This window comes from Balearica regulorum, chromosome 8 (assembly GCF_011004875.1).
Source record: "Balearica regulorum gibbericeps isolate bBalReg1 chromosome 8, bBalReg1.pri, whole genome shotgun sequence".
In the NCBI taxonomy this organism is placed as follows: domain Eukaryota; kingdom Metazoa; phylum Chordata; class Aves; order Gruiformes; family Gruidae; genus Balearica; species Balearica regulorum.
Genome location: NC_046191.1, coordinates 10,211,624 through 10,237,292, shown reverse-complemented (window position 1 = coordinate 10,237,292; position 25,669 = coordinate 10,211,624). Strand labels below are relative to the sequence as shown.

Below are 25,669 nucleotides of genomic sequence, written 5' to 3'. Positions count from 1 at the left end.
TATGTTAAATCCGTAACTTAAAGCATTTTAATAAAAACAAAGCAAAATACATTTCATAATCCATCCACTGGCACAATGTATAAAAACCTTTAAATAACAACTTTAATATTAGTCACAAAATACAGCGTGTTGTATAAAAATAGCTGTATGCACACTAAAACATAATGTAAAATCACTCTGAATAGGCCATGCAAAGACATTCGGCTTTGACCTTTCAATTTCCAAGAGCTTGTTGGATCTGCTACTTTATTCTCATTCTGCTTGGGAGGGTTTTGTGCTGGTACGTGGGGACCGCTTCCTCCTCCCCCTCTCCACCCTGCATGCAATGCCCTGGCAAAGGGTTTCAGAAATGGCTGGCAAGTTTAAGGTGCGTCATGTCGGGCATCTTAGTAGCCCCATTTTCACAGCTTACGTTTCAGAAAGTGCTCAGCATTCGTGTCCTTCTCCATGGACACCTCACACCTCACCTTGGTCACTCAAAATCCTCAGCTTTTCAGCCAGTACCCTTCCAAATTACTCCGGACCCCTGGTGCACCACTGTACTAAACCTGGAAGCAAAAATCTAGACACCCAGCCCAAGATCACTGCAGGAGGCAGAATGCAACAGCTGCAGCACCATTTTTGCACAGATGTACCTCTGCATTTGATAATCCTAAATTATTCACACACCAAAATTCACTGAAGCCTGTTCATTCACATTAAGAACTCCAGGTAACACACACAAAAGGACTTGGAGAAATACCAGTTTACAGAAGGGAAGGTAAAACTGAGGATAGCATTAAGATGGAAAAAAAAAAACAGATACTAAATATAAACTGTTAGATAAACAGTCTGTTATACTGTGGTTATCAGACTTAAGAATGTAACTGCCAGAGAAGGGGACATATGGGACACACAAAAAGCCTCCCCCCCAAAAAAAAAGAGATGGTATGAAATACATTTTAGTTAAAAAACAAAAATATGTCAGATAAAGAAATAACACACCCCCAGCTTTCATCCCACATGCTGACATACAAACTATCAACAAGGTTTAAAAAAAAAAAAACCAACCCTGTCCTCTTCATCTCTACAAGCCTGAGCGATCCTTGCATCTTTACATCCTCAAACAAGTTAAGCCCAATGAAGGTAACGGAGACAGAGATCCGCTCAGTCATCATCTTTGTTTCCTGAGTCTACAGAGAGAGAGAGAAGGGCACTGTTGGTTGAAAAACAGTCCCTGCTGCTGACACTAGAAGCAGCACCTCACAAGATGTACCATCGAGGAGAGCAGCCATAGGCAGGGAGAGACTTCATGCTTTGCCAGGCACAGCAAGAAAGTGGGGTTTTTTCCTGATGTTTTCAAGTTCGCATTTTAAAGCATGCTCTTCTAAGAAGAAAATAAGGAAAGCTTAGTGATTTATCACCTCAGATAATACAGCAGCAAACCCATCTTCTCTGGTTTAAAAAGATCAGTTAAATTATCTTAATGCACCAAATCTGACAGGCAAAAAACATTCCCATATAAAGCTGTCCCCTTAAAGTTACAAGTCACATCACAAGAGCAAGCTTCTAATCAAAGTGTCAAAAGCAGAGAAGCTTTTATCAGCGCTGAAAATCCAAGTAAGAAAACAGGCTGATCTTGCCAATCCATAGCAGGGAAGAAGTTTAAAAAGCTTTATGGGGAACTGGCTGAAAGTCACTGTTTTTGGTGGCGTGCGTCATTGCTCTGCGCTTGGCGAGGCGGGACTTGGATGGAGGAGAAAGCTTCATGGAGCACACGGCATGGGCAACATTCTCCTGCTCTGCGCTGAGTTCATTCTCATGCTGAGACAACTGGCGGTTAAGGGCTATAGCCTCAGCAGCAAAAAGCGTCAGGTCTTTTGTGCTACTGTTCCTTTCAAGGGAAAAGGAGAAAGCAGTTACAACACAAAGTCACTTCACCTGGTTACCCCCACAGCAGGATATCTATTTCCAGGCAGTTTTGTTTTTTCTCTCAAAACATTGACACAGCAGACAAAATGACCAGTTAATATTTGCATCCCTCCTTATTGCAAGGACCAGCAACATGTGACAAAAACACTTTGGGATTTTGGAAACAGCCACAGTTCCAGTCCTCCTTCTGGGAAGTCCCCCAAGATGCCATGCTTAATTTCTACATGTTAAAAAAGGATGCGCATATGGGGCAACATTGTCGTCTGTCTTCAGAGAACTGCAGTCCTACTATAATTTCGCATCTGGCTTAAGGAAATGCATTTCTGATGGGAAGAACAACCTGGAATCGCCAGTGGCGGACATGGAAATAGAAACAGAGATGTGTGACTCAGGCTCTCTGGCATACGGAATCTGCCATCCAATCACTTTAAATGAGGCTTGCCCTGCTCACAGTTAAATTGATACTGTGATTACCACCAACTACAATGGAAGTCAGATCCACGTCTGCGTATATGATTATTCCCCCGTCAGAATGTAGTCTCTTTGGATAATGCACGCCTTTATGCCTTTTTTCCCCTCCTGGGCAGCAAACTGCCAAAACTATCATTATTTTCTGTCTAAGATTAGCACTGCACCACATGAATCCTCTCCAATGCTTTTCCCACAAACAAGCAAGATTAGATCATAAAGAAAAAAAATCACAGAGCTTTAACATTTCTGATGCAGCCCAGAAAGCCAACCGTATCCTGGGCTGCACCAGAAGAAGTGTGACTGACTGGTCAAGGGAGGTGATTCTGCCCCTCTACCCCGCTCTTGTGAGACCCCACCTGGAGTACTGCGTCCAGCTCTGGGGGCCCCAGGACAAGAAAGACAGCTGTTGGAGAGAGTCCAGAGGAGGGCCACGAAGATGATCAGAGGGCTGGAGCACCTCTCCTGGGAAGACAGGCTGAGAGAGTTGGGGTTGATCAGCCTGGAGAAGAGAAGGCTCCAGGGAGACCTTAGAGCAGCCTTCCAGTACCTAAGGGGGCCTACAAGAAAGCTGGAGATGGACTTTTTACAAGGGCATGTAGCTACAGAACAAGAGGTAATGGGTTTAAACTAAAAGAGGGTAGATTGAAATTAGATGTTAGGAAGAAATTCTTTACTGCGAGGGTGGTGAGGCACTGGCACAGGTTGCCCAGAGAAGCTGTGAATGCCCCATCCCTGGAAGTGTTCAAGGCCAGGCTGGATGGGGCTTTGGGCAACCTGGGCTAGTGGAGGGTGTCCCTGCCCATGGCAGGGGGGTTGGAACTAGATGGTCTTTAAGATCCCTTCCAACCAAACTGTTCTATGATTCTATGTTCTTAACAAAATTAGTGCTTCACATTTATGAAGTTCCACTCTCAGCCAGGGATCTTACCCCTTGATTTATCACCTCCTATCTCTCCCCATTCTATCAGTAATAATTCTTGGCCGAGTTTACAGGCATTTAAAAAAAGTTTAAAAATTACCTTTGCAGAACTTGAGGGGTTGGTAATCCCCTTTCAGGAGCCTGCTAGAAGAAGCAGGTAAGAAAAGTTAGTTACATATTAGCAGCTGAGAACCAATCTTTCCTAAGAGAGAATGATAAAAAACAGGCAACTCCCCTAAATCTTTACAATTAATGGATATTGCACATAAACTAATTCTCTGTGAGTTTACAAATCACTGTTGACACGTTTCATAATCCATCTCCCCTCACAGAAAAATACCACAGTTTGCAGGTAAAAGACGAAAGCTTTGGAAGCTCTCCAAAGGGTCCATCCCTTCTTTCCTGAACTGGAAACTAAAGCAAAACAAGATACTGCTGTTCTTTTAAAACGGTATCTACCAGCATTCTACATTACTTTATTAAAGAGTAACATAATAATTCGTGTACTGCAGAGCCTGGTATTCACAAGAACACCATTTAAAATGCATAAAGCAATAATTAAAGAAAAAAGCCAAACACTTAAAGCTTGACAGATTCATCCAAATATTTACTACACAGAGCTCCAGAAAGAATAAAGCTACTGTATATCGTTTAATTAATCAAGATAAGAGCACTAAAATCACACAATGTCCCTGTTAAAAGTTTAAAGACAGGGAACAGCTTGTTTATCACTTTGGAAGAAGAATAACCGTCAAAAAAAATATAAAGGGGAATACATACTCCTTGAAGCCATGAATGTTGCAAAACTTGAGCGGCACTAAGTCGTTCTTTGGCATCACGAACCAGTAACTTTGAGATGAGATCTTTGGCCTCAGAGGATATATGCGACCAGTCCTTGTCAGGAAATTCATACTTGCCTTCCTGAATGCTCTCAAAAAGCTTGTTCTAGGAAAGAAAAATTTCTTTAATTTAAATAGCAACTAGAGTGCAGCCAGAAGACTTCTCAGGTGTGATTCTTCTCATTCCATTTTATCCACCTAATGTGGTGGATGACAACCGAAACCATGCAGTCTCCTTATGGAGTCAATGAAGAGTGACAGGCAGCAGCCTAAGATGGACGATACCTTGTTTGCTGAAAACACCTTCCCCTCCCCACCCTCCCCGTAACAACGCAGCCAATGTACTCAGTTTTTAAAAAGAATAAAGTCAGGCCTTGCATGTGATATCCACAGGGGGCTCAATTTTTATCTGAGGAATTGTGGTGACTACCATAAACCAGATCAAGAATTACAGAATGCAGGAGGATTGCAAGGTGGGGGAGAGGATGAGGAGAAGCTCCAAGATCTCACATCACGAGGACAAAGAGGCAGTTTCCAAACCTTACTTTAGAAAGGGATGTCATCACTCAACTTTTATATTACCACCCTCACCTCTCAGTGGCAGCTTATCCTCCCAAAAACTGGTTGGGTTACAGACACAGCTCTTCATTGCTGGCACTATGGCAAGTCTTACACCCGAAGTTCAGGGGGCAAACTATGCTCTCCCACACATGCCCAGGACATGCACATTCACCTGGCAAACTCTGCAGACTTCTCCTCTGTCCCAGCCACAGTCTGTGCCACAGTTGCCCACAAAAGGGGGGTAACCACTGAGCATGATGTACAGAATCACTCCCAAGCTCCAAAGATCACACCGCTTATCATAGAACGTGGCCTCCTCTGTGAAGACTTCAACCACTTCAGGTGCCATGTATTCTGCAGACCCACACTAGGAAAACAAATTCAAGCAAGTTTTCAAAGGGAGGGTCAAATCAAGACAAGGCTCTGGTTTGTCATTCTCCTTTCTTTATAGTAGGCAGCTCAGTCTAAAAGCAGAATCAGGCATCAGGGAACACAGAGGTTTACTGCTGGCTTTCACTGCAGGTCTCATTTTGTGAGGACAAATCACAACTGCTGCATCCCTCAAAGGTCAAATGGAATTGCCAAGAGCTTTGAAACATTTTGTGAGCATACCGCACAGAAAAAATTAACACATTTAAGGCGTAAAGACTACAGAAAACTAACAGAAGGCAAAAGAGTTCCTACTGGTTTTTAGCAGAATCGTATGATTCCATATGAAGGTATAGTCCTTTATACAGGGTCAAAATATTAATTCACATATCTCAGGTTTTTAAACCTTATCCATTAGTTATTAGGCTTTTCAGAAAGTAAACAAGTATATCATGGGAGGTGATTTCTGTAAGACTCCTGCAAAACTGTCAGATTTTTCTTTCACAGTAATGCCAAAAGCATAGACTGTAGTTTTTCAAACTAATGTGTATTATTAAGCCACACACTGATTACAGAGCTTGCATTGCCTTTAGCTCATGGTTATTAGCTACAGAACCCAAAAATGGGGAAATGAACACAAAACTAAGGTTCAAACTCAGTCCATAAGCACACAAAACATCTCCATTAAAAGCTTCCTCTTTTGATGGGTTAAGAGACAAACAGGATCAACGTGTTACTTTCTGGCCAACAAGAAAATTAATATGATGAGCTCCTGAGCTTTTGTATTTTGTTCTATAACTGGGAAACCAAGACAGTATTTACCACTCATACACCTGCTTTAAATGAACTATCCACCACTGGAGGTAGCTGCAGTAAGTCCTTGGAAGCTCTCCTCTGGAGATAAAGAAAAATTGTTTTATAGTAGAAGAGAAAAAGATTAAGCCATAGTAGGTCTCTTACCGGCGTTGTTAATTCGGGAGTAGTTATTGGAGTACATGCACTGTTCAGCTTCACCCCACTACCAAGATCAAAGTCACATATTTTTACTGGTGATACCTAAAAACAAGGACAAAACAGTAAGAGGTCTAGAAGACTGGGACTAATGCAATATATATGAATACAGTGCCACATGGAAAAACCCAGGACAAAACCCAAGTTATTCTAGCAGGAGGACTAGTGAAACCCAGTCTCTTACAGGTATATTCCACTCCTTGCATTTGCCAACTCTGTCCCAGTTGCTCCCATGTCCCCAGCATTTGACGCTATTACATTAATTTTTTACTAGCCTAGGTAAGTGCCAGTACACACTGCAGCAGTTTGGGAACTATACATAACATGACCAGCTGGCCTCTAAGTGTTGCTCATCCTGCCTCAGAACAGATGAGATGCTAAGTTGTAATTGCCATGCCCTAAGAACACTTGGGTTTTTATCTCCTAGCCGGATTCTCACATTTTTACAACTTACAGAAGAATTTAGTCTCTTCCAGGCTTCAGTTCTATTAAATTTAATTGAAGATCACTAATGGGTTAAAAAGTCTTCAAGAAGAAAAAGACAGAACATGAGGGCTGTCTTTGGAAACCAAGTTAAAAAATATACTACAGAAGGTTAAGAGACCAGAATAGCACCTTTTCTGGAGATTCGCATAGGATGTTTTCAGGCTTCAGGTCCCTGTGAGCAATACCTAAACAAGAGTACAAACATTCATCAGAGAAGATAGTCTCCCATTTTCTCTCTCATTACCTCTCTTTATTAGAAGGTGGCCTGGGAAATATTCTATGCCTGAGTTTGCAACACAGCCCCCCCTTAATGATACTGCAAATAATTGAATTTCAAAATGTGTTTGTTAAAAGTCACTGTTGCATCCTGCTATGCCTTTGTCATCCTTAAATGTACACGAGAGTCAGTCAAGCAAGTAAGAACCTGCTAACATTGGAATTTTTTGGCTTAGCCCAAATTAATTATGTTAATTAAAACCACCTTAAGGTGACTAACCTGTAGGAAAGTTTACTTATGTACAGTTTAGTCAGAAGATTTTTGTGCCTTCTACAGTAAGGTCCTTCTTTCCAGAGGGATCGATTGGTGGTTTGCTGAACTCCTACCAGCACAAACAATACCTGAGACACTCACACACACCCCACCACCACCCCCAGTTCCCAGGTGAAAATATCATCCCTTTAACAATGAGGTACATACTCATTCCTGAAGTAAAATAAAAATTTAAAGGTTTGATTGGAGATGCAGAAGAAAAGGCCAAAGGAGAACCAAAGGGCTTCTACATTCATTCAACTACTAACAGAATAGGTAAACCCAACAGGGAAACACAAAGTTATCTACCTGTCGAATTCACATGCAAAGGTGGTTCTATGTTGTCAAAGCAGTTCCTCAAATGCCTAAACACAAAATTTCTTAAAGTTCTCCAACTAGTATGATCAAACTTCATGGGAAGGCAGAGAATAAGAACCAAAAATCAAATCAAATGAGCAGCTTGGCTGTAATTTAACTGCACTTTAGCTTTGCTTAAAAAAATTATACTCCAAGCACACCTGATACTACTACAGAGTATGAGAAAAAAAATATCCCACCAAATTCTAGGTAAGGGAGATCCTAATGTCTTTTCTTCAGCATACTACTCCGCAAGACATGACTTAACATATAACATTTATAGCATAGCAGAGCACTGATCTAAAGGAATCAGAGCTTTCATAATGATGCAGTTCATGTTCCCTGTGCATAGAAGATGGGAAACATGACAAATGAAGATGCCCTGTGCTGACATTACAGCAGGCTGTCAAAACTCCCAACACTTGGCTTGGCTTGCAGTGTGAAACCCAACAGCACTTTTTTGTATTATAGTTTGAATTCAAATGTCTGATTATATAACATTTTATTTTGCAGTTGCACACAGTGCTGAGAAGAGAAAACAACTGCCTTTAAACACTCCTCCAGTGGATTATTAGCAATAAAGCACACATATCCCAAGTGAGTGTAAGGCAGTATAATCATCCAGCTGAGTTTTAAACTACTCCTGGTAAAAGAATTAGTTGTCCTCATTCAAATGTTTTTTAAAGCACCTAGTTATAGCACTTCACTGTTAAGCTGTGCTATAAAACTGCTTTAATTTCCTGTTTACTTTAGTGTTCTGTATGCTACTTACTAATTATTTTAATGTCACAGGAACAATCATAAAAAGAACAATAAAATGAAAAGGGATGGTGTTGTAGCCAATTCTGCAAGCCATGTCCCCACTGTACCAATTCACAGCAAACGACAAGAACGAAAGTGGATTGCTGCTTTAAAGCCATTTTAATGAATCACTCCCATCTCATTTGGGGCAAGGGAAATTAAAACTAAAAGCTGAGAAAGAACTACAGAAAGAGGTTAGCTGAGTCGATGTTAAAGTTCCTTGAACAGCACTCCTAGACTTTCAGCTATTAAGCAACCTACTATAGCCTGAACACATTGAATAAATATTTCTCCACATGTTCAGCCTAAATTTCCCGTTCCTTATTTGGCCCGTATCACAAAGTGAAAATCTTCTAAACACAGGTATTCAAAGAGTACATTCTCTGCAGGCTTAAAGTTGAGTTATCACATATGAAGATTACCTAAAATCTTAATCCAAACCAAGCTTGTTTCCACATTTAAATGAACTTCTAGTAACGTAGTCACAACACGTGACAAGATCCATATTCCTCAGGTTTACCACTTCATTTTTATGCATTGCTACACTTCTCTTTCTTTTTATGGGTTCAACCTATCGTGGCACCCATGTTGTGATTCCAACTCAAGCACATAAGCAGTCCTGTGACTTAGAAGTAAAGCCTACAATTAAACATTTATTGAACTGGGGCCAGTACCAAACAACTTAGACAGCAAACATAGATCTGCTGAGCATCTGTAAAACCTGGCTAATCATGACAGCAAAATGCACAGAGAGAAAAGCTTATCAGAATAAATAACCAATAAACACAACCTCCAATTACACACCATTCTATTCAGAGGTAGTCACTGTAATCAAATGAAAGCAAACATTAACTGAAGCTGCTTAATCTACGCAAGACCAGGTAATCACGACACAGATAGCTTTTGTATCACATTCAACACGAACATATACTCTGGGATGATCATAATGCACACAGATATTTTGAAATGAAAGAAAAGCACTCCCAAGTAGAAAAAACATCTGAAAAAAATTTTAACATAAAAGAACTCTCTGTAAACAGAACTGCTTTTAACTTTGAGCAAATCCCTAATGAAATGAGGGCACCTTCAAACAAAGACTGTGGTTCACTTGTAGGTCTCTCAACCCAACAGTGGGGGACTAAAAGCTACTACAAAGAAAGAGGTCTTGTAACCAGCAGAAATTCTGGATAAATACAGAAAGACATCTCTGTAGACCCAAAAGAGGAGGAAATAAAAAAGAACATTAGCTCCCTTCAAAGTAGGGAAGCTTTACATGGTAGCTTAGGTAACAAGAACAAGCAAACAGATTCAACCCTAACGTTAATTCTCCCTGGACACCGATTTAACTTTTTTTCTTCAAAAGGCTACACCATCTTAACACAGCTGATTACTTAAACTACCATATTATGAAAATAATATTATAGAGGAAAACAGCATAAGTCATCTGGCATTGCTATAAAAAGAAACGCTAGCAAAGGCTGACTACTTACAGAAAAAAGTGTATAATACAAACCAGTAAAGATGGAGCCAGCCTTCTCTTACCTTTTGTATGAAGAAAATCCAGAGCAGAGGCAATATCTCTCACCACTTTGCTAGCTTCTCGTTCATTGAAGTGCTTCCGCTTTTGTATATGGGCCAGGATGGAACCTGTTAGAGTAAAAGGTGAAAGGGAAAACCTTAGTACAAATGCTGCCTGGGCTGAGAAAAGGCTTTGTCAATACAAGGATAAAAACGCAATAGCCACTACTAGTCTGCCCCAAGGGGAGAACTGATCTCAGTGCGAACAGGAACAGAAGTACTTTAGAAAAGTTACTTGCAACTAACACTCTGTCCTAGTACATTTACATGGCAGAAACTCCAATGTCACAATCCCATGTTTTTATATGAAAAGAGCCTCAGAAAATAATGAGCTAGTGCCAAGTATCATGAATCTGTAACTTTATTGCTCCTATTTTATAACAGCCATTCACAGCAGGCAACTTCTGTGGACCAAACAGGGGAATGACTAAGAAAAATGTACAACTGAGCAGCTTTAATACTTAAGCATGCTAGAACGTAACTTTCAAACACTGCAGCCTTCTAGTTTAAGCACAGCATGAGAGGCAATCTCCTTTTACCACCCCAGGACGACTGGTCTGTTTTCCACACACTGTGAACAGTAAAGACTTGCTAATAGTACTAGTAAAACTCAAACGCCAGCTAAGGATGTACTTCAGCAAAACCCACCCTCCCCCAAAGTCACAGGTGGCCATGCTCAAACTCCTTCAGTTACCACAGCCACAGGAAAGCAAGGCTGAAAATGGAAGGCCCAAGTTATGCCCCAACCTTGTAGCTAACATCAGTCTCTGAGACTGGAGTTACTAAAGTAAGGCTTCCATTGAAGTTTAATATTCTCATTCTTGCTAGCCACACTGCTTATATCCAGAATCTGTATTACATCAGAAACTGGTCTGACCCTTAATTCCCATTATTTCTTTCTTCAAACCCACATACCTAACACTTCAAATGCTGAAGTCTTTCAAAGATAAAACTAGCCTCAGCCCTAGCTGACCACTGTAACAACAGTGGCTAAGAGAGGGAAGAGGTGTAGCATTATTATCCTCTCAGCAGCCACGCAGGTACACTGACAACCATAGTCTCACAGTCAAAGAGGGTTAACTAATGGATGAATGTGGAGATGGGAAAATAGACAAATGCAGATTCATCCCAGTCAAGCCCTACTACAGCTAATTTGTCAGAGAAGTCTGTGCATTAAGAGGAACACTGTTAGAGGAAACCACAATGAAATGATGCAGTAATTTCAAGGGAAGGTAAACAAAAGTTTTTACTCAAGTAAAAAAACCCAAGTCGTTCTCTTTCTTAAAAAAAGTTCTGCATCTATACTGAAACAATCTGCATTTCTTATACATATGGTTTGCTACTGAAAACCTTCTTGACCAGTGACAATAGATTATGTTCTACAGACAGAAGTATACTCCTTCAGAAAGCCATTTTTTCTTTGAGGGGTGGGCCATGCTTTTAATTCATGGCTTTGCACATCCGTGCAATTAATGGATACTGTAATTATGCTCAATGCAGACAAATGTGAGAAAGTCCACAAACTGCTTGATGTAGCCTTCTCATTCCCCAGCAGAATGTTAAATGCTAGAGATCAGTGACCACACATGCTCACTTGACTGGACCTCAAACAGCTGCAAGCATACTGCTTCACAATTACAGCAATCTGAGGCAGAAGCAAGACATTTTTCACAATAGTGCTCCGTGAGGTTCAGGAAATGAAGTCAATCCTACATCAAGGGAAAGTGTTACTAGAGTATATAGATGCTGTACTAAGATCATGTATAATACCTGACATACTGTGCGTCTCCCCTTGGTCTGAAGGTACTGTGACCTAACTATATTCCAAAGCTTCCACTTGAATAGAGCTGACATTTCCATCGCTTAACTACAGAAAGGGATTGCAAATGTATGACCAGAACCATCAATATTCAAGAATAACCATACTGCAAGCTTTGTATAGTATTTCCTCTACTACTACTTTGTCTTAAAATCCTCAAGCATTTAAAACAAGCTCTTCATTTTCTGCTTTGAAACATTGAGGCAAACAGGACCAAGATGATTCAATGAACAAAGGCACAGTTACTGCATGGTACCTCCTCGCAGCTTCTCAAAGACAAGGTAGTATCTTGTGTCATCTTCAAAGAATTCTATTAACTCCAAAATGTTCCTTTAAAAAAAGAAAAAAAAAAGGTAAATAGAAAGAAACAGGCAAAGAGTGTAAACAGAGCAATGAAGAGTTTCAGCATGGATAATTAGGAAGAGCCAGAAGTAACCAAAAAGAAAAGTTCTAATTAAACAAGTTGCTTTGGTTGCCTATGGCATTGAAACCGCATTTCCAACTTGCACTAACATTTAAACAGGGGGGAAACGGGCCAAGCAGCAAAAGTCAGACAGGATTGTGAAAGAGTTCTGCTACTGCTCAATCTACAGGAAGATAACTGGTAATAGGTTGCATTTAATAATTTAGAATGTTGCATTTGTGCTGAAGGCAAGAACAACAAAAAAATTAAATTGGCATTCTTTCTCTCTGGAAATTGCAAGGCAGAATACACAGGGCTGGAAGGAGACAGGCATCTATCAACATGATGTTAAATCCAGTGCCTTAATTGCTATTTTTAGACGAACTCCTGTTTAGCTAGTGTACAGTCTTTGCAGCACAACTCAAACACCCCGTGATGCCTTGAGAAAGTCAAATGCGTAAGTCAGATTTTTCTATACTTACAGTACAAAATTCAAATTCTCCATGTAGTCATGAGAGCCTGAGTTTTTCATCAGTTATGTACTGGATGACCATATGCTCTTAACCACACACAGAACAAAGAAAATAATCTGCTTCTCTATAGCACAACTTCAGCCCATGAGTTTGGTAAACAAGTTTGTTTTTAAATTATCTGTGTTGTACTAAGAATTTGTAAAAAAAGGCTCGATATAAGCTGCACAATTGTAGTACAGATAACAGCTGTTGTCTACATTCTAGCTTAGCAGAGACATCTAAAGGAGTGGTTTCAGAATTGGCTTAAACTCATCACAGAGCATGCTGCCACTGGCTGCATAGTCTTTCCCTCTGTTTCAGGCACAAGTAGCAGCTTTAAAGTTGCTTCATCCTGTGGCTATGTGAAGTCAGCACACATCCAAATGAAAACAAAATTAGCTGTTGGCTGATCTGAGAGTTCCAGTGCAGAAGCAGGAAGGCTGACACAGAGAGGAGGACAAATCACACATTAAGGAAAGGAATGGCAACTCTTCCTTTCCACAGCAGCTGGTATCAGGTCAGCTTTTGCTGATGGTGAAATCACAAGGGAGAGAGTCAAAATGTTAATTCCTCTTTCAGGCAAAAGCCATGCATCACTGACGCACGCTCAGGCTACACTGACCTAATTGCTAGTTATGTGATTTTTTTTCATTTGTATATATTCCCCTAAATTTCACAGGTATGAGAAGGGGAAAATCTTATTTTGAATAGGCCAAGTCTAAATTTCAACTGTTTTTAAGGAGACTACTGCAAAGCTCCTAACCTAGTCACACATAAGAGGCTTACAAATTTGAAAAAAAAATATTCAAGATAATTTAAACAAACACAAGACTATACTTACTTGTTACCTTGACATTGGTACAGCGTTTCTATTTCACGAAAAACCCGACTCCGACTATGCCCAGCATTTTTTTCAATGATCTGTGGGAAAGAGTTAGAGCTCGTATTTGAAAAATTATTGCAGGAACTGTGCATGTGGCTCTGGAATTAGATAACTGATCGAAAGCTTGAATCTCAAGCATGCCCACCAGAGAGAAACACTCCACCTTTGTTTGTCTGTTTAACTTCTCATCTGTCATTTATTTACAGTGTCAGCAAAGCTCTGGAAGGCATTCAAAAGACAAGAGACATAAGGACAGGAAGAAAAGAAAGGAACTAAATCCACATGTTACACAGTCTCTGAACAGTTACCACAAGCTTTTTCTTGCATCATTTTAACTCTGGAATGTTAAGAAAAGGATATCCTTTTGAGTTCTAACAAAAATAGATTTGAGTCACATCGGACACTGAACAGTGAAAAAGAGATTTGTCATTACAGGCATTTAAGTAAAAAGTACTAAATTCACCACAAAAGGAGAGTTTGATTCATAGTGCAAATTTAATGGAGAGCAAATAATAGGACCTAACATATTAAAGAAAATGTACGTTGAATCTCAGAGCCCTTCTGCATTGCCATCAGAAGTCACCTTCCTTCACGCACTCCTCAGACTGAAAGGGGACAAGAGCTTTCCACAGAGGCTGAGATCGAACGATTGCTACGTGAACTGAAAGCTCATGACATTACTGCAAATGCTACCTCCACCTGTATCCAGTATCTGTTTCTCATTTCTACAGCCAGAGTTCTCCGGTACGGAATGGGCAACCATTCACCAGTACTACATGGGACTTGGTATCTGATCACGCCTAATTCATAATATAGTGATTTGTTTATTCCAGACTTTCAGATTCAATAATTCTACAAAGTACATGCAAAGTTATAGCATCTACAGGACTCAATTTTTAAAGAGGCTTAAAATTTTGTGCCTATGGCTTTTGCAAAATAATCAAGTATAAAGCTTTCCTATTACTATTATTTGTGTTTGTACTTAAATAGGGGACTCAGGGTAACTTAAGTGGGCCCTAACACTTCATATAATGGTACTAGAAAAGATTCACCTCTATCAGAAAAAAGAAGAGACAGCTTTACATGAACTAATGGTAGTAACTGATGCTCTCTGAACTCTGAGCAGCATTCTCAAAAGCTTGTATATTTGGTAGGCCATGCTAGATGATGACTCAGTCTCTTATTTCACAAGAGGAAATAAAAACTGGTAGGACTACAATCAAATCAGGACACAAGTGAGAGCCTGCCCTGAGATCTAACCATCACACAGTCATTTACTGTTTGTGAATTCTATCTGCTGCTGATAAACCAGTTCACTCGAGGCACAATACTAAGACGACAGATATCTCAACAGTTATAAAACAGGCTCATTTCAAGCATCAAAAGATTTTCTAAAAGCTTTTGTTATTGCCCACTCAATTATAGGTTGCAACTGAGATACTAAGAGGGAGAAGACATGTTACAGACAGAAATGATGCTGCTTTTACTCTATGCTTACTTTTACTGCATATTCTTTCCCAGTTTGGAGGCTGACAGCACCCTGAACTTTGGCATATGCTCCTTCACCAAGAAGCTCAGCAGTCAGCTTGTACAAGTCTGCCAAAGAAATCCAACAGAAAGGACACATTAGACAAAACATTTCAGTGAATAACATCAAGACAAGCTATTTATCTGATGAGCATCCTTCATATGACAGCAACTGAAAAAATTCCCTTGGTAATGAAGACAGAAAATAGATTTATGCAGCATTAAAGTAGATGTGCCAGCCTTAATTATGCCTCATTTTTCACTTCCCCCCCTTCAAGTTCCAGGAAAATTTAAAGTAGACTTCATTCCAGCATCAAAATTACAAGTTTGTTCATACAAGAAACATTTTGTATCTCAGCAATTGCTAGGACCTCATCCATCTTGCCTGTTTTTATGTAAAACTCAGAACCAATTTTTTCAGGTGGAAAAAAATTCCCTCCTTGATCAGAAAAGGCCTATCAAACAAAATCTACTTGCAGAAATAGTGTTTTAAGTATAGTTTAAATTTGAGTGCTTAAACCTAGAAGACTGCTACCATCTTGATTTGCAATGTACCTTACAATGCTGCTTGCCCACTAAGAAGTTCTATGCTGGTCAGCTTTGTCACTGAAGTGTATTTTACCTACAATGCTTCACAGTATTTGTGTTCACATCTATTCAATCAAAACATTTTGACATCAGCACTGTTTCTACAAAACAAAAAAAACAACAAAAACCCTCACCACCAAACCAAAACACACCACCAGATTATGAATAGGACTCAGATTTCACCACTAAGAAAGAGACTGAAGACTGAAACATAGGGGATAAAGAAAAACAGAAATGCTAACTTATGTTTGCCAAAGAGCAATGTTTAGCTAAGAAAACTGAGAACAGAGGGAAAACAGACCATTACAATTAAAAGCTTAGAAGTTGCCACCAACCTTCAAACTTCCCAGGGACATGATCTGTGGCTCTGGTTCTTTTTTTCTTTTTCCTTTTCCCATTGTCTGCTATGGGAAGAGGCTGACTGCTGACCATCTCTGCATGGCAGAACATAAAGGTGCAATCAATTACTTTAGGAGAAAATGAACATGCTTTTGTGTCTTTATGTTCTTAAGCTATCCAAAAGTTTCTCTGCTTCTCTTCATCACAGGCTGCATCTCTCTGTAGGCTGCCATCTCTCCCCTAAGTATCAGAGGAAACCTAAAAAGAGAGTTTGGGTGCTAATTAACAGCTCTGGGGAGGTTTGATAAACAATGCGAAACCAGAAGAAAATAACTATGCATCTACAGTGAATGCTCCTCTCACAGTACAGTAAGGCAAAGTATGGGAATAACCTTATCACCAATCACCATGAGTTACCCACAACATAATGCATGTGCTGATGCAAGACAGGATTTACAGCCCCCACAAGGGCACTATTCTTTGAGCTATTCTGTGGTTTTACAAGCAGATTTTTTTTTCAACTCAGCTTAAGAAAATGAGCTTCCAAAACAGGAGGAAGGTGTGGGGAAATTTCAAACAACCCAGTGAAACAAAGCAACCACAGCAGTTAACAGGTCAAAGGAGCAATCTAGGTCAGTTTATGCTGCCAAAAAGCCAGGAAAAAACATTTCTCTCAGAACCGTGATGTGCCTTTCTAAACCACAGATCAGTGGATTACTTACGCTCCAAAACAAGTGGGTTTTTATGGTATTTAGATATTTTTTCCTGCATTACTAGCTGCAGATATTACAAGAGCTTAGTCAGCGATAACAATTCACTGATGCAAGATAGCACAGCAGAAAAAGAAAACACACCCACATATTCTTATGGAAAGCCTAAATAAAAACATTGCCATCCAGTTTCTCTGCCAGAGGCTGCTTCATACAGCTAACCTATCTCCAAAAAGGTTAAATGATTCCACACTATAATTACATGAACACTTCTCTGTAACACCAGTCACATCTTGCCAAGTTGGCCCTAACAGTTAAAAATCACGGCTCAAGGTCTTTGAGGAAGTAGCAAAGCATTGCTAAGATATTTTACAGCCAGGAGGATTTCTAAGTAAATTCACAATTAAAGATCTTGTACTACAGAAAAAAAATATCCCTAGAAATAGTGTAATTATGAGAACACTGGTTTTAGGGCTTGCTCTTCTTTCACTACCAATGACAACAAAGCTTTCTGGCAATTCTCCTTTAACAGAGAGCCTGTGTGAATAGCAGCTTTCTGCCTTTCACTTTTTCTAAAGTACTCTTAAAACACAGGAAAAACTCAAAGGCAGAAAACATTACACAACAATCTACCAATACATGAAATACTTTTCCTCTGCTTCGTTGTATTTCTCTTGTCAATATCTGTCAATAATAATAGCTATTATGAGTGTGACTTAGAACTCACACTTCATCTGAAAATTTAAGACAAGTGCTATTTTGAAAGCCCTTTCTCTTTAACAACTTACTGAAACAATGCATCACTCAAAACCCCAAGACAATAGTAAATCCTCATTTCAAGTCTTAAGCAGAATGTGTTAAGAAATCAACGATGGATGACACATGCAAGTTCTTCAATACAAAAGCATTCATTTTACCAACTTCTAAAGCAACAGCTTCTTTTTAACTCAAGCTTACAACCATACAGTTTTGAATTTTAACATAGAGAAGCTATCCTTTGACAGCAAGTTGCAGCTCTCCCCAATTTCAATTCAGCCTGCATTAGAAGTTATTCAGACTTGGGATTGAAATGACACATATGAAGCTGCTCAGAGAAAGCTGATCTGCTTGAAGGAGATGCTTGATTTTCAGGCATCAAACAAGTCATTTTCACAACCTGACCTTCTGCAAGTCAACAAGTCATACCTAAACACGTTCTATTCCATTTCAAATACTGCACGGTTTCAGAGCTTGTAACAGAGGCTAAAAACTATGCAAAAAGACAGGAAACGAATCCTGCATCTTAGCACAGCTGACATATTTCTTCACAACCCTCTCCTGCACTCTACCAGTTGGTTATGATATTTACAGTCAGGTGTTTAATAACTCACTACATTATTTCAATTCCCTTTAGTCTGACTCAATTCCTAAATTACAAAGAACTGCTTCCTTGAAACCAGGAAGTTCACGAGTCACATATACAGAAACCAAATTACTGAAAAGCTGTTGTTTTCAACCTATAGTCTCGACCAAATTTACTATCAGACAGGTGTGAAGTGTTTGCTATATTAGATTCTTATTACCCTTGTAGTCTGCTATTTCACATCATCGTGTAGTTTACTTCTGTCAACACAGCTTTTCCTTTAAAGGTATCACAGCTTCATTATCATTATTCACTTTGTTACAATGAACCAGTACTTAAGTAACAGCTGGTATGACAAGAAAATGCCTTTAGCCCAGCCAAATGCTTTAGAGGTTTTTCAAGCTTTCAAAGAAATGCTTGTGTTTCTGTGACTGTATACCAAAGAGTTTCAAATGACACTGAAAGAGCATGCCTCAACCATCCAAGCAATATTGAGGTGTTTAGCACACTGCAGGGCTACGTCTGGTGACAAGGACACTGTGGGTTCTGAGGAAGCTCACCCTGCCAGACAGAAAGCTCCGAGACTGGATGAAGTGCTCTGGAGGGTAATGGTCCATGGACACATCAGGTCCAAGATGAACATTTAACTGTTGTCATTTTAAGGTCATTTTACAAAGTAGCCTGAAGCGTTGAACCCCTGCTTGCACCAAACCAACTTGTCCACCCATGTTGTGTTCTATTCTGGCTGAGTGCAGGGAGGTGGGAGTAGAACATTACTTGGAGTTCAGAGCAGACTAGCCAAACCTTTAATAAAGAGCACTTCTTCCATCTCTCTTGACCATAGTAAAGTCAGACTGTTTTCTGAGAGACTGCTGTTTAACTAGCAGTCTGACAAAAGCTGAAGAAATAACAAACAGTTCAAATTCTGATCTGTCCCCCTCTTCCAGTCAGGTTAGGATTATTGCTCACAGATAATATAACCCAGCAAAATCCAAACTGCAAGTAAAAAAGAGCAAGTTGCTGTCTTAGCTGCAGTCTTGTTGAAGTCCTGTATTTTTTTATCATCGTAATTCAGTGCTGAGGCAATATTTAACATATATATTATTCAGAGCCTGTGTGGGAAGGTATAGCCTTTCCCTTCTGCTATTGTGGCCTCTACAACTACCTTCAAAAGGATGAACAAAAGCACTTATCATAAAGACAACTTGCAAAAAATGCCAAGTGAAGAACAAAAGGAACAATTACCACAAATTTCACTTCATCCAGATCTTAAACCACCCTTCATCTTGCTTCCTAACACTCCATATACAAAACAGGTCAAAATCCAATATCCAGACATAACTCCCCTCTCATTCTAACCTGCTTCCCAAAGAAAGGAAGGGTATATCTAGAAAATAGGCGCATACATGTATAAGGAGCACTTGGAAAACATAGCACAGATGTTTTTTTTCTATTAAGAAGGTACCTTGTTTGTGTGTTTGAATTCAATGGAAGAAAGCCGTTTAAGCAGAGTCCAGGTACTACCACCTGCTTCAAAACTGGGTCTTGCTTAAGCTGGGCTGTTCTGCAGCTGAAAAGGAACACAATCAGATTTACATTCAGAAATCACATAGACATCGTTACAGACATTCGGGTAGTGCCTGGAGTCTCAAGAGATGGCAAGAACTTGCTGTGCCAGGCTTTGTGTGAGCACACAGCAAGAGGGCACCTCTGCATTAAAAGACTTTGTAACTCTAAAGTACAGCATGCAAACATAGTGTTATTTGCAGCGCTCCAGTCACTTCAACTGAAGAAGAGACCCCCTTATTACAGTCTGGGGGGGCGGAAGGATTTATGGTGTTTGTTAGTTTTTGTTGTTATACCACTGGAGAACCCTAACAAGTTTACATATAAAATACAGAATTACTCTTAACAGACAAGAATCAAGAATTATCATACTCCTAACCTAGATCAAGACTCTCCCAAGCCAGAACACCACAACTACAGCCGTAACAGCACCAAGTCAAAGCATATCTTGAAATTCGTCTTGAAGGCAGCTAAATAGGCCCCAAGACACCAGGAGCATAAGAAAGCATTTTCCACAACTGAAAATCTTCTCCTGAGAACAGGTGCCACTAGTACTGAACTAACTCCTAGCAAGCGGCAGACAAGGCAGTGATGTTCATGTAACATCATCTGAAGAAAAGAAGAATCAAAAGCCTCAAATAGAGCCTTCTGTGGTTTCACAGAGGATAGCTACAACCCAGAATTCAATAGATGAAAAACTCAAAGTTGATATGCGGGCACAGGATGTTTTCAGACCTCTGAGGTGGTACCTAAACAGCTGCAATTACAAAAATATTACTGTCCCACAGATACTGCAAAAGCAAAGGCTTTTTATTCAGACTGAATAAAAGACCACCGAGATCTCTGATGAGTCTTCTCTAATTGAGACTTCACAAATACTATTTTGACTAACTGAACAACAACAGGCAGACCAGTCTGCACCTTCTGAACCGCATCCAACTTCTCTGTTGATTTATGCTTATTTTCAAAGCCATTGTTCAAACAGCTACCGACAGAGTCAATAAAATAGGCATGAGTAAATTCCTTGATTCCACAAGTATGACATACCTGTGACTCTCAGACTTCAAATGTAAAGGTGTGTGCTCAAAACTCAAAAAAAAGTTAACCCACTTTAAAGTATCAGATATCCAGAGTTTTGGACAAAGAAACAAAATGGAAACAGACTTCAGTCTCATTTTCCTCCTAACTCCGTTGCTCACACAGTTCTTGGACCCTCCCTCCTCCAGCAACACTTTGATTCCTGTAGATGTGGCTCATAATGAAACAGGACTCACTCAGAAGCTGCTGATTCTACCAAAACCTGCTAGTTGCAGGAAGCTCAGAATAATCAAAGCAACTTTTATAAAGCAACTTCATAGCGATTAATAGTGCTTTTAATGTTACAGATCAAGGGAAACAATTTGAAGAGGAAGGATGCCCAATTCTTTAGGATAGCCCTGTGCCAAATCCAGAGGCAGATTATTTTAATACTCATTCTGTATTGCATTCAGTAAGAATATTAATTTCAAATTGTAAGGAGTGAGTATTCTTACAGGTCATTCATCTTTACAGTAGTTTGCCGTAATTCGTTCTTAGCTGACGTAGTTACCTTCTTATCCAACCGCCAAGAAAACTTTTAGTACCATTTAATTAAGCTGAATTACCCATGAAGGACGAACAACTTAAAAATATTCCAAAATCTTCCCAATAAGATACAGGAGCATTAACATTTCAAAATGAACACCCAAAAGTCCACAGGAAGCCTGAGCAATCCAATTTCATGACAGAGCAAGTCTGAGACAAATTATCAATTTTGCCTTATCACAGGCATTATTGTAACACCTATACAGTATAATAGCTGACACCATCCTTCTAAAACTCTTCACTCTGTAGAAAAGGTTACAGCAACCTTTTTCTTTACCTCTATACTTCCCTCTGTGATTCCTTTCTGTCACACTTTTGGAAGACCCAAGGCACCTTATCTTCTGTGTATGCAAGTTGGAGGGTTTAACTTTTCGTACTTCCAGCTAGCCACTTCCCTTGCAAACTAAGCATGGGGTTTCTCAAGTTCTGAGTCAAACCCTCCAGCAATGGGTGGATCTCACTTTGCAGGATAGCACATAAAGTTATTTCAAATAGATTCCTCCCACCCCAATTTATTACTTCACTGTGATTACTACTGGGAAGCAGGGAGAACCTTAATGGAGAGGAGAGCACACAGCATTCCTTTCCCTCACCTGTTGGGAGAAAATAGGATATTTTAGCACACATACCATAGACATGAGATCTTCTGCTAAGGTCTGCGTATGTTTACAACAGACACACATGCATTTCTTTAAATAATTAACCATTCATAATAACAACAGAAGAACTGTTATCATCCCCCCAGAAAGACACAAAGGCAAACAAGACAAGTGTACTAACCCTCCTATGAGTCAACAAGTAAGGATAACAAATGAGACTGAGGGTAGCTTAAAAATGCACAGTAATCTTTTTAATTTCTTATTCTAGCACAACATGCCTCTGAGGCAGCCACACAGATGAGAGGACATAACAGGGTGTAATATTGCACAGGGCTAAGAATAAATGTGAATGGTAAGCCTTGTCAGGAACCTCATGGCATACACACTGGTTATTGCGCCAAAGGCCATCTTCCCTCCTTCCACGTACAGCAGTACAGCCAAACAAGATATTTAGCGCTACTCACGACTGGCAGACAATTAAGTGTTTCAATCACAGTGTAGTAGAAACTTAGCTGCAAAATTATTTTAAACTCCAGATCACACATACTCTAAATTAGAAAAGTCCTTGCAATAGTACTTTGACTCAACCACTCGAAGCTTCTCTAACCCCTAGAGCACTCAAATTAAGGAGATATACAAGGCAAGTAAGTTCCAAGGGCCACTTACAAAACAGTAAATTGCTTCCTGTCTTCGACGTCTGGCATCAAGAACTCTCAGAAGACTGTCTCTGCATCGCCAATTAGCTCCTCTAACCCTACTCAGGTCCCTTGCCAGTTTTCAAGTCTAAACCAAAGAGAAAAACTTCTTGGAAGACAACTTTTAATTTCATACAGATACAAGATAAGCATTTCCTGTTCTCACTCCACACCCCACAAATGATCAGATAATGACATTTGTCACTGGAAAAAAAGCTACACAACATACTCCCATATTAGCAAGCAGCCTTGTTTGGAGAGGTAAATCTAACTAAATGTGCTTTTAAAGTCTGAAGCATGACTGATTTTTCTTCCTTTTCCCCTCCTCTGCACTTTAATAGTCATTAAACTCCATTACATTTGCACATTTGATGTCACATAAAGTTCGTACCGGTGTTTTAACATTTGTTACCAGGAAGGTACTGGAAAAGGTGAGAAGAAATTCCTCATAGCAGTAAATACCTTGTTGAAAAACATTAGAGAGTACTGACACAGCATTAATACCATGAAATAACGTCAGGATGGACAACACTCAATGTCAAGAACCTTTCAAGTGTTCAAGGCACCCAAATCCACTTTAACTGGAAGGCTGCCAATACCAAAACCAATTACCTTTACAACTGCAGTGCAAGAAGTTCAGCTTCGCAAGTGTATTTTGCCTTGCTTCCATCCAGCACTTGGAAGGCAAGAAGAGGAGCTCTGTTTTGAAAAAAAAAAAAAAAGCCAAATTGTAGTTCTTCAAAGTTATCAGAACATATGCCAACCCTTTCCAAGCGAATTGTGGGGCACAAATTTGAATGAAAAAGAAGCTTTTATAAGCAGAAAGCTCATTAAGGGGGGGGGGGGGGGGATATCTAAAGAATGGTTTATTTCTAAACAAAGCCAACACTTCACAAACAAATGCCAGTGGTGTCAGGGGAATAGGCTAATATTTGGCTATCATATGTATGGCCAAAGCCAGCAGCCGAGCTGTCACCAGGGCTGTACCGCTGCCGTGTGTTCGCTTCTCTTCCCTCTGAACTGCCTCAGAAGGTCACCCTGGTCAGGCTAACGGATACCACACAGGTAAAGTACACACTAAATCTAGACAGGTTTTCAGTGTTCCCAGGGGTTCACAGGTCTCATGACTTCGCAACAAATGAAAAATACAGAACTAAAACATTACTTGTGATCAAATCTAAGAATAGGTTCATTCACCTTTGCCCAACTCTTCTGCTCCAACAACATTCTTTACAGAAAGCAGCCGCTGTAGGAGTTTATAGACTTACGACTCTTTATTAAAAACGCACTATGTATGAAATACAGCAGTTTAAGCCTTCGGGGAATAACCAACTCCAAGCAATGGCAGACCCCCATGCCCTTCGGAGAGGGCTCCGAGACCGAAGCTGCCGGCATTTTACTGCCTCCCAGCTGTCCCTAGCCACGGGCACCCCAGAAGCCAGGGCTGCCACCGCTCCCGGCGCTCAAGTGCTTATTCCTCCACACGTCCCGTGGCTCGGAGGAGCGCGGACAAGCCCCGGCGAGGAGACCCGCGCTCGCAGCCGAGGGAGCCCAGCGGTTCTTACAGGCACGGACCGCTCCCCTCCCACACCTCCCCTCAACTGATAGAGGTGAGGATAGCGGCGAGTCCCCTCCGCCCGCCACCGCACAGCCCTGAGAGAGCACCGCAGCCCCCCGCCCTCACCTCCATGGCGGCCACCAGCGTCCCACGGCGGGGGCGGCGCTGCGCCGCCGACCCGCCCGCCCCCTGCCTCTGTGCCTGTGGCGAGGGGAGAGCGCGCATGCGCGCGGCACCGCCCCGTATGAGCACGCCCGGCAGCGCGCGCGCCCGCCCTCTTTGCGCATGCGCACGAGGCGAAGAGCCCACCCCCCCCCCGGGGTGGCATTTCCCCCCGCCGCGCAGGCGCGTTGCGGTCGCGGGGGAGGCCGCGGTGATGGCTCTCATGAAAGGCCCTGGGGCGGGGACGTTATGGGGGGCGTTTGGGTCGGGACATTGGTCCCCAGGCTAGGCTGGCAGCTTGCAGTCTCCTTCCCAGAAGAGGGATGTGCGCCTGGCCATGTCCCCACTCGTGGCAGGAGGGTGCAGGGGTCCTCTGTCGTAGCCTGAGGCTGAGAGCCTGGCGGCTGCCATCTTGTATTGACCCCCATCCCTCTGCAGGGTTTACCAGAAGCGCTGGTGGAAAAAGCGCGGTAATTAACAAATAAAATTCAGCATATGCTATTGAGATGATACTTTTGCAGAAAAGACCCTAATGAGTTCAAAAAAGCCAGTAGGACTTTGGTACCTGCCTACACCAAGTACTGTCCCATAGAAGCGTTGGGGTACAGGAGGGCTGATAAGGATAGCTTTCTAGAAGACTATGTAATGCCAGCAGCAAAATAGATATTTTGGAAGTTCATTTCCTTGCCTGCTTTCTCCTGCCTGTGCTCCCCACAAGCGTGCAGCAGCCGGTGATTTTTCACAGGTTCCCCGTTTGGTCTCAGGATCGACTTAGTGCAGGTGTGAATCAGCAGTCGCTCAGGTGACGAGGGGAACATGTCCCATGGCTTTGCCTTAGGAGCAGTGTGGCTGCAGCAGAGGGGTTGGGGGACATTCAGAAAGCCAGGCACACCTTCGAGCAGGCCAGACTAGGAACAGAAAGAAAAGGTAAAGTAATAACAACCAAGAGCTAGGGATAAACCTAGGGAGGCACAGCGTGAAAGCCCTGCTGTGGGACAAAATGTCCAAAGGACTCTGAAAAGGCAGTGCCGTACACCTGACTTGCTGCTTCTCCTCGGCAGCAGCTCTAAGCAAATCTAAGGCAAGTTAAGACATATCCTACCTGCTCATGCTGCCTTCTCTGCCAAGGGGCCAGGAAGACGCACCAGAGTTTGAGAGAGCTGCCAGTTCCTCACCTGGGCTCCAGGGAAACAGCCCAGGAGCAGAGCGGTGCCCAAGACAGCTGAAGCCTGCAGGTCCCAGGACAGGGTGGGGGCACTGAACATCAGTGGTAATTCTGCGGTATTATCTCCCAGGACAAAAGCATGCTTTGTGCTTTTCCACCAAGCTGGCATGGAAGACCATGTCCTACAAACAGCAGAAGCATTGAAACCGGGTTTCCTAGGGATGCACTCGTGTGCATGTTGGTGCGGTGCTCTGATGTCCAACAAGGTGCAAGCCTAGGTGAAGATTTCTCCACAGTGAAGCCACTCCCAGCCGCTTTTCCCCGCATGAATCTCTGGAGGCCCATC

At 41.3% G+C, this 25,669-nt stretch overlaps 1 protein-coding gene across 6 annotated transcripts; it reads right to left on the bottom strand.

Moving 5' to 3' along the window:
* Window positions 1-24,252, bottom strand: MKNK1 (MAPK interacting serine/threonine kinase 1). 6 transcript variants are annotated; one of them, XM_075759487.1, is made up of 15 exons: window positions 24,123-24,252; window positions 23,051-23,137; window positions 21,664-21,737; window positions 19,421-19,525; window positions 15,900-15,998; window positions 14,948-15,045; window positions 13,408-13,487; window positions 11,908-11,981; window positions 9,797-9,901; window positions 6,697-6,752; window positions 6,031-6,126; window positions 4,874-5,068; window positions 4,082-4,246; window positions 3,402-3,445; window positions 1-1,873 (listed from the first exon to the last, which is right to left on the bottom strand). In XM_075759487.1, the coding sequence occupies exons 5-15, from the start codon at window positions 15,994-15,996 to the stop codon at window positions 1,645-1,647; spliced, it is 1,239 nt and encodes a 412-aa protein (XP_075615602.1). In that variant the 5' UTR covers window positions 15,997-15,998; window positions 19,421-19,525; window positions 21,664-21,737; window positions 23,051-23,137; window positions 24,123-24,252; the 3' UTR covers window positions 1-1,644. The 6 variants fall into 6 exon arrangements, with proteins under 6 accessions (XP_075615602.1, XP_075615601.1, XP_075615598.1 ...); XM_075759486.1 differs by having other exon boundaries at window positions 21,698-21,737; XM_075759483.1 differs by lacking the exon at window positions 21,664-21,737 and having other exon boundaries at window positions 15,900-16,161.
* Between the last annotated feature and the right edge of the window lie 1,417 nt (window positions 24,253-25,669).

What these genes read in the sequence shown, in the direction of transcription:
- MKNK1 (XM_075759483.1), bottom strand. Translation starts at nt 16,014, where the DNA reads ATGTTCTGCCATGCAGAGATGGTCAGCAGTCAGCCTCTTCCCATAGCA. An exon ending in TATGCGAATCTCCAGAAAAG is followed by an intron (nt 6,127 to 6,696) that starts GTGCTATTCTGG and finishes CCTTGTTTTTAG; the next exon opens with GTATCACCAGTAAAAATATG. An exon ending in ACCCCTCAAGTTCTGCAAAG is followed by an intron (nt 1,874 to 3,401) that starts GTAATTTTTAAA and finishes TTCCCTTGAAAG; the next exon opens with GAACAGTAGCACAAAAGACC.